The 9,382-nt window shown below is 40.9% G+C and overlaps 1 protein-coding gene across 1 annotated transcript; it reads left to right on the forward strand.

The window, feature by feature from the left end:
- Positions 1-6,807: 6,807 nt before the first annotated feature.
- Positions 6,808-9,152, forward strand: tbxta (T-box transcription factor Ta). The gene is made up of 8 exons (XM_065469918.1): positions 6,808-6,992; positions 7,261-7,525; positions 7,846-7,980; positions 8,090-8,151; positions 8,238-8,299; positions 8,413-8,586; positions 8,676-8,799; positions 8,894-9,152. The coding sequence occupies exons 1-8, from the start codon at positions 6,808-6,810 to the stop codon at positions 9,150-9,152; spliced, it is 1,266 nt and encodes a 421-aa protein (XP_065325990.1).
- Positions 9,153-9,382: the final 230 nt, after the last annotated feature.

Below are 9,382 nucleotides of genomic sequence, written 5' to 3' on the forward strand. Positions count from 1 at the left end.
ACGCCGTCGTGTGTGAACATCTCATTTTAATTGTGCATTTATAGAGAGAGAGGAAGTGCTGGCAGAGGAAGAGGGTGATGAGCTCTGAAGTCACACGTTCTCTGACTCTGGGTAAATAATGTTCACGGCTTGCACCTATCATTATTCCTCTCTCTCTTTAACACTTACTGTTTGTCAGTGGAAACTGGCCTCGCTCCTTTTGATCTCTCGCTCCTCTGCTCATTCAGCCCGCTCACTAAAAAACAAAACAAAACAATAAAACTTTCCCTTCCTTCAGGTCTGTACAGAGAGATAGAGAGAGCAGTCTGCATCAGGGACTGAGGTTATAAAATACCCAGCAGACAGTGGGGCCCAGTTCAGGTAATCCACCCGGAAATATCTGTTAATATTTACTAATGTCTTTCAAGGCCTCTCAGCACAGCCGAAGTCCATCCCTCTTCATGTCAGAGGGAGATAGGCTACAGCGTGACCTCACACAGGGTCTGCTGGTAGTATGTGTTTGTGTGCGCGTGGGTGCATGTGCACACAGCTGGGGGCTGCAGCAAGGAGATTTAACTGTGTTTTTTCACACATTGGTGTCTGCTGAACTCAGCTGCCCATATTTGCATCAAGCAACCCCGATCACACTGGAGAAAAGAAACCTTCGAGCAAGAAAATCTGCTTGCCTGTCAGCTGGAGCTGAAAAATACACTTGATAACTCGACAGAGTAGAGCTGGAAACAAGCCAAATCACTGAGCACATTTAAATGTTAACAAGATTTATTTCTAGAAAGTTAATGAAATGGCAAAAAAATCTGTGTGATTGCTAAATTTTACTCTGTTGTTTGTTAATCCTGGATGAGGGGCCCCTCCTCTGTTTCTCTTCTGGGTGAAGTAATGACAAATTTCTGATTTTGAATGAATGAATGAAGTTTCTCCTTTGGACGGCGGATTCATGACAGTGTAAACAGCTGTGTCAATGCTCCAGTAAAGATTCAAATCAAACTAGCCAATGAGACTTTACAAATAGTGTGTTTGCTAAATCATTAAATAGAAAAATGTATGTGTGCTCTTTTTCCTTGCTGCTGTAAGTTGAAGGACTCGTCCTGCAGATATTTTTTATGTAATGTGTCCTAAAGAAACTTAATCCCAAGTGAAATCAAGTGTAGTTGTTTGTGTTTTCATTATATCAAAGAAGGAATAATCTGGGAAAAGGCAAGAAAGTATTTTATTAAGAAATACTTCAAGCTTTATCAGTTATTAGTTTACCAGATATGTAAAAGCTCAGTAGTTCATCTAATACATTTGATGTAGCCATAAGAAACTGTGATTCCTGTGGTCAGCACTTCTCCTTCAGATTCGGTTGGGTCAGTTCCTGTAGTGTCAAAGCTCAGTCGCTTATCATTAGCATGCCAAAGGTCTCAAGATCTACTGTAGGGCACCTAGATGAAGGCTGGCTAGGCTGGGGGTGGGGGTAGTGGGGTAGGGGGGTAGGGGGCCATTTACTGTCCTCACTAATTCTTTTTATCCCCTTCAAAGGGACAGGTGATTAGGAGAGGAAAGTTTAGATTTCCTGAACTTGAAGTGGAAACGCAAAAGTGACAGACGGAGCTCAGGGCTCAATCCACATCTAGATAGCAGGGGACTAGTGTGTGTGTGCGTGTGTGTGTGTGTGTGTGTGTGGGTGGGTGTTTGTGTGCTGGGGGGTTGCTCACTCTTTGCTGGTTTGAGATTTAAGGAAACAGGAGTTGGAAGTTGTCTTACTTGCAGCTTTTTCTTCTGTCTTTGCAACGCTACAGTTGAAATCAAAGAGAGACATGTGAATATAATAAAGTTCACAGAGTTTCAGTCTACTCCACCAATGTAGGATGTTCAGTTGTACTGTACTGTATCAGTGCATTGCATTGTATCGCAGGTATTGTGTTATGTCATATCGTATAGTTGCATTCATCATATTGAATGTATTTTATTGTATTATATTGTACTGTATTGCATCAACCTATTGTATCATTTTGTAAATATAGTATCATGCTGCATTGCATTGTGTTGTAAACCTCTAGATAAAAAACAGATATTTCATCCCAAGTTAATAAACTCTCACTGAGGACTGAAACACTTTTTCATTCTGTGTCTCTGCTCAGTTAGAACTACTAAGTGCCCAGTTTTTTATCATTTGTAACTTTAGTTACTTCCTTTTAATCGTATTATTGATCATTTTAGTTGCTGCCATTAAATTATTGTCTGTGCACGCTGTGCTGTGTTGGTTATCAGAGTAAGAATTTATTTTGCTGTGCACCAAAAAAAATGCATCACACTTAGGTTTTGTAGTATAGATGCACTGCACTTTACTTAGGTACAGTATTGACAGTCTGTACTACTTTATACTATTAAAATTTTCCAAAAAGAAAATCAAACATATTTGTTTTCACTTCATTTATTTATGTATTGAACAGCATTGTGCTTTCAGTTTTACACAGAAAGGACATGTTACTCAAACGGTTACTCAAACAAATGGATTACACTAGTTTGTTCCAGCTTTTTACAGCTTTATGCACCTGGACCAGCTTTAACCTCCTAAGACCTGAACTCTTCCACGGCATGCATTTTTAATTTCTCTTTGATATTTGGGCATATTGGGGCCCGATGAATGTAAAAACAAAGAATTACCAGATTTTTATTTTTTTTTTTACCTTATTTTTGTTTTTAAGAAAAATAAGAGCCACATATGAGGATATTCATTTAAAATTTTGATAAAAAAGTAGCAGTATAACGTTCTCGTAAGTGGATATCAGGCCCAAAATTGAGTATTTTGGTCTGAATAACCCAAAATGTGATGTCCACATATGTGGACGCCAGGTCCTAGGAGGTCAAGTATGTGACTATATTTTCCACATGTGGAAAAACTTTATCAGTTAAGTTAATATAATAAGAAGTTTTGCTGCCTCAACCTCGTGACTGATTTAGACTTCTGTGATGAATCTTTCTAAAGGCTGTGACATAACTACATAAGTAGCTGATGCTGTTGCCATAGTGCCAGTCACAATAGAAACAGGTAAAATCTTGGAAGATTTTTCCCAGAACATTGGCACATAACCCAGCATCATGTCAAATACTCACACTAATCCAGAAGAAGAAGGACAATTTAACAGTGTTCACAATTAAGAACAATTCTGCTTGTTTTAAACAATCTATCTATGGTAGATATACATATATACCGCTCACCGCCCCCTGGGAGTGGTATATGTGTATTTATCAAGTTCAGGTCGTCTGCCAGAGGCCTGAGAGTTTGAGGGTTCTGTGCAGTATCTTAGCTGTTCCTCGGACTGCACTCTTCTGGACAGAGACCTCTTAGGTTGTGCCTGAATTCTGCTGGAACAACTCTTACAGACCACGTTGGTTCTTACCTTCCACATCTGGTTCAGTTGTGCCTTCAGCCTGTGGTACAGCTTAATTATCTTGTGCTCATTCTTTCTAATGTTGCTGGTCATTGGGATTACAACATCTATCACAGCTGCACTCTTCTGCCCTCTGTCCAGTCACAGAACACCCCACCCCCATAACAAACAAACAAACAAACAAAAAACATTTTATGTATGTGTATATGAGAGAGACAAAGAGAGATAAAGAGGGACACTGTATGTTTTCTCTTCCCAGAGCTGACTCATCTGCCTGCCTGTGTTTACTTCTTTAGGCCAGCGCAGTCCTCTCGAAAATATGCATCCATATAACTGTCTCTTTGTGAAGCACCAGACCTCTGTAATATTTCTCACCTAGGTGAGTGTGTGCTGATGCCAGAGCATGGCCTGAATCAGTTAACCCTCAGCTGTCTGCGCAGCACAGTGTGTGTGTGTGTGTGTAGAGAGAGAGAGAAAAGCGGTGAGAAACCTCAGGTAACTTTTCAAGCAAACTTCATATCTTGGAGCAGACGTTCGCTCACCGTGTGGGATGCAGCTGCTCCTCATCCACACTCTGCCTGTCACCCGGGGAGGATGTTTTCGTCTTGTTTTATGTATCCACCTTCTCACTGGGCAACACATGACAACTGCGTGTTCTGGTGCTGCTACAGAACGCTCACACACGACGCTTGTCAAATGAAATCTTAATTAGGCGGCTCCCTGTGACGTGTGTGTGTCTGAAGGGGGTTAGCGGAGCCCGAAGGCCCGGTCGGTGGGGGATCTGTTCTGTATGCAGCCGCTTTTTAACGCTCTCTGTGTCTTTCTATCAGCCTTCTGAAATAAAAAGAAAGCGACTGTTGAATGATACGGAATGGAAAGGTGTGAGAGAACCCCTTTACATTTATGGCCTCTGTAGAACTGGAGGAAGTGGTGTAGTAAAGTGGAGTCACACTCCAAAGCCCTCACTCATTTCCAAGTACATCACAGACTGAGGACTCAGAAGCAATGAAGAAACAAACGAACCCCCCCCCCCCCCCCCCCCCCAAAAGGCTGAGATCTACAGCAATCAACTGTGTTTTATTATTTTATATGTTAGAAACTGTTACCATAGGTTTTTCCTCACACCTCAAATACTAAAGATGAAACACTTTTTTTGTTTCGCTTCAGTTGCTTATTGGATATTTATGCAAATTACTGATTTTTCTTTAATTAGCTAATATATCATTTGAATGCTTAACTGCAAATGCAATTGAAAAAATAATTTCAGTGTAAGTTTATGGGAATATCGATCCAAGCTGACAGTGCAGTAAAAAACATTTTCTTAAAACTTGTTTTTAAAAACAAAACTTCAAACGTTCCAGTTTTGTTCTTGTCTCTACACTGAGGTCATTTATTTAATTCACCTGTGATCCTTACAGCACTGAGACAGTCAGCTTTATCTGTCTGTTGATATTATTTTCTAAATGTAAAGCTGTCCTAAACACATCTGTAAAACCCTTTGAGACTAGTGTGTCAACAAAATGAAACAAACATTTTGAACCTGACCTTAATGACATTGTTCACTGTTTAATTTCAAGCTTCTGTTCTGTAAATGTGTGCAAATTGTTGCATTTTTACAGAGAAAATACCTCATTTAGTAATAAAGTACCTCAGATCATGAATTGAGTAAACTGTGTCACTTTCCCACCATTAAAAACCACAGACACAGAATGTCCAGCAGCGGGTTTATTTATTATTTAATTAACAAAAAGTGGCAAAAATAAACCATTATAAGTATAAGTACAAGTAAAATGCAGCTTTTCCGTGTTATATTATTACACATCAGAGATTACAATGCTTAACCTCTTAATGCCCAGTGCATCATATTTGATTTGTACAGTTTTTGTGAGTTTTTTAGATTTCTCTATTCTCTGTGATTTTTTCCCCAAATACTAAACCAATTGCATGAATAAATAAATAATAAAAAAGTGAATAAAAAATAAATCAAATATGATACAAATCAAAACTCATACATGCAAATTAATATTAATTTTTAAAAATATGTGTCAGAAGTTTAATAAATCATTTTCTAGCTGTTATGTTTATTATTTCATGGTTCAGGCATTAGAGGGTTAACAATGTGCATGTTGTGTCTAATCTGAAGCAATACTTCAGGACTGTTTAATTTACACATTTTCCTGTGCAGATTCATTTTTTATATTTTTGTACAGGGGTCGGAGGGATTTGGAGCAGGACCAGCCTGTTTTAGTTATGTCGTATAACTAAAACATTATTTTGATTTTCATTAAAACGATTGTTAATTCTTTTTCTGATTTAACTGTATTTAGTGTAAAAAAAATCAGAACGATGTCTTGTAGTTTAAAAATTTTATGGCACTCATGGCATCATAGCAGCAGACATATAATTTTGCTATAATGCTATAATATTAATACTGAGTTTAAAAAAACTTTCTAATTAGCAGAAATACAATTAGAATGAAAATAGTGGAGAAGATCTATAATTTTTTCCTGTTTTTCTTGTTTGTTTGTTGTTATCTCGCGCTCTCTCTCTCTCTTCCATGTACAGTTTGACTCCATGTATGTCAGAACAGAAAAAGAAAAGGAGCAATTCTAAAACTGCACTAACTTAATTACATTTTCCCCCCATTTTTGTGCTCAAATTTTGCGTTGGGTGTAAATCTTGTGGTTTAAAATACATTACGCAGTGTTTATTAAATAAGTATTTAAGATCTAGGGCTTTTGGAATATTTAATATCACTGCCATGGAAAGATTTTCCAGGGCCCATTATGCAAATTCAGGCATCACTTGTTGGGCCATCCACACTTTGGCACGACAGCAGCGCAGAGTCTCCCCTAATGGTCCTCACTCAGTAAACACCGGTCCTCTACCCATGTGGATTTGAGACAACAAAAGATTAGCACTATTTGCAAATATGCAACTGAGTTCAAAGGCACGGCTCCCTCTCCTCGCTTCCCTTCTTTTGTTTTGCATGCACAGCTTTGAATGTGTAAGGCTTCAGTTGCAACAAGCTGCAAGATATTTTTGGGGGTTAAAGTATAAATTCCAAACTTTACCCATTAAGTTTTTCTTTTCTGACAGCGGAGGTGTTTCGTTGAATTTGATGATCCAATAAATTTAATAAATAGATTTTTTTTACGTGGACTTTGGTTGAAAGAAATATGTGTTTCACGCGTTTCTCTTTCACAAGAAAGAAAAGAAACTGATAAATTATAAAGACGTTCGGTGTGAAGTGGGGCGGCGTTTAGAGACGGAGAAGTCCGCTAATAAACCACGCCCCACATCCCCATGAGGTCCCTGATGGCCCTTAAATGAGAAGGCCTGGAGGTATAGAAACCAGTATCTACTCGGGCCTGTCTCGCAGTCTTTGAGCCCCTTCCCTTCGGATTTAGGTCTGTTGACACACCTTGGAAATATGACTTCTTCCAACCCTGACCAGCGTCTGGAGCATCTCCTCAGCGCCGTGGAGAGCGAGTTCCAGAAGGGCAGCGAGAAGGGAGACGCGTCCGAGAGGGATATTAAACTGACGCTGGAGGACGCAGACTTATGGAACAAGTTTAAAGAATTGACCAACGAGATGATTGTCACCAAGACGGGAAGGTAGGCCCAGCGTGTGGGGAGACCTGGTGGTGTTCTGTGGGAACGGGGCCGGGCGCATTTTACGCTCGGCGTTTTAAATGTGTTTGCAAATTTGAAATTAAATTGAAAATGTATAAAAACACGATTTTAAATCTGACACACGTGAGCACGGGAGCGCTGTTTGTGTTGTTTCTGAAGCCTTTGCAGGTTTAAAAGATGGTAATTAAACTTGTGTCTCTGTAAAGTGTAAATTCACAGACCACATAAATTCTTATTTTTCATTTTTCAGGAGAATGTTTCCGGTTCTGAGGGCCAGCGTAACAGGTCTGGACCCAAACGCCATGTACTCGGTACTGCTGGATTTCGTCGCCGCAGACAATAACCGCTGGAAGTACGTGAACGGGGAGTGGGTTCCCGGAGGCAAACCGGAACCCCAGAGCCCGAGCTGCGTCTACATCCATCCGGATTCCCCAAACTTCGGAGCGCACTGGATGAAAGCGCCGGTGTCCTTCAGCAAAGTCAAACTCTCCAATAAACTTAACGGCGGTGGTCAGGTGAGAGAGAAACGCACAGTTAAAATTATTACTTACAATAACAGTAACTTAAAAAAAACCAAAAAACTTTTCTTTTAAGAAACATTCATAGGATATGTTAAAATATTTAGTGACGTTCTAGTTTAGACACACCAAAATGGAGTTTAGTGCTTTTCTCAGTCTGTTGGATTACTCTGGATTTATTACATGGCATCATAATGTAGATGATTTGTTTTAATATACGCAATTCAGTGAATGTTATTACTTTCACTTGACATCATTTGTTGTCTTCTCTTGAGTGCAAAAAAAAAGATGAAATAGTGACTTCTGTTCCTTTACAGATCATGCTGAATTCTCTGCACAAATATGAGCCGAGGATACACATCGTGAAGGTGGGAGGCATCCAGAAGATGATCAGCAGCCAGTCCTTCCCAGAAACACAGTTCATTGCAGTCACCGCTTATCAGAATGAGGAGGTCAGTGGTGTTAGAGTAGCCTGAGGATAAATCTCCATCTGAAACTGTTATCAGTGCTTACGTGTTTTACATATTGACTGAAATGCTAACAGCCGTTTGCTTCTTTCAGATCACAGCTCTGAAGATAAAGCACAATCCCTTTGCTAAAGCCTTCCTGGATGCCAAGGAGAGGTTAAGGCCGAGAACTCAACTTACTCCTCAATGAGTCAAGTTAGCATGCTCTTATGTAGCATCTAATCATGTCTTTTTGATTGCAGGAGTGACCATAAAGAAGTGTCCGATCACAGCACAGACAGTCAACAGTCTGGATATTCTCAAAGTGAGTACTGGATGGCATCTTTGCATCAAGGCTGATGCTGGTTGTTATATGTATATATTTTAATTCTGACAGCTTCCATGCGTGACTCAGTTGTACGCGTTTTTCCTCCACAGTTGGAGGTTGGTTCATTCCAGGCCAGAGTCCCATCTGCCCCAGCAACAGCCCCCCTCAGTTCAGCAGCACAACAGGCCACTCTTCTGGATCCTACTGCGAGCGCTACTCCAGCCTGAGGAGCCACAGAGCAGCCCCGTACCCCAGCCACTACCCCCACCGCACCACCAGTACAAGTAAGACTCCTAGTCAACGTACTATATTGATGAAATAAATAAATGAAAGAACTGGAATTTGATTTGTGGTGCATTAATTTTAATTTCAGATAACTACATGGACAACACTTCAGGGACTCTGCCAACTCATGACAGCTGGTCTGCTCTTCAGATCCCCAACTCCACAGGCATGGGCACTCTGTCCCACACCACCAACTCCACATCCAATTCTAGGTGAGCTTATTTGGTTTTATTCTGCACTTTAGGCTGGGAAATTAGCACTGAAGCAATAAGTCACTCCAACCCTCTTTTTTTCTCTGATCCACAGTCAGTACCCTAGCCTCTGGTCAGTAGCTGGCACCACGCTCACCCCTTCAGGCTCGACTTCAGGCTCCATACCTGGAGGTCTGACCTCCCAGTTCCTTAGGGGCTCTTCATACACGGGCCTGACCTCCTCGCTGCCTGTCTCCTCACCTTCCCCAATGTACGACCCCAGCCTGGGTGAGGTTGGGGTCGGGGAAGCCCAGTTTGAGAGTTCCATTGCCAGGCTGACTGCTAGCTGGACGCCTGTAGCTCAGACCTACTGAGCAGCTGAAGCTACCTGGTCATCGTCTACAGGGGTCGGAGGGATTTGGAGCAGGACCACAGACATGAACGCAGCTCCTGGAGAATATGTGGAAATTTCACCACGTCTAAAAGGATTTTGTGAAACAGCTTAGAGCAGAGGAGGGCAAATAATTTTCCCAAGGAGCCACATGAGAAACTGGGACTGTTGTGGAGAGCCACAACAATTTGCGTATAGAGTGCGGCTCTCCAC

This window comes from Pelmatolapia mariae, linkage group LG22, assembly GCF_036321145.2.
Source record: "Pelmatolapia mariae isolate MD_Pm_ZW linkage group LG22, Pm_UMD_F_2, whole genome shotgun sequence".
In the NCBI taxonomy this organism is placed as follows: Eukaryota; Metazoa; Chordata; class Actinopteri; order Cichliformes; family Cichlidae; genus Pelmatolapia; species Pelmatolapia mariae.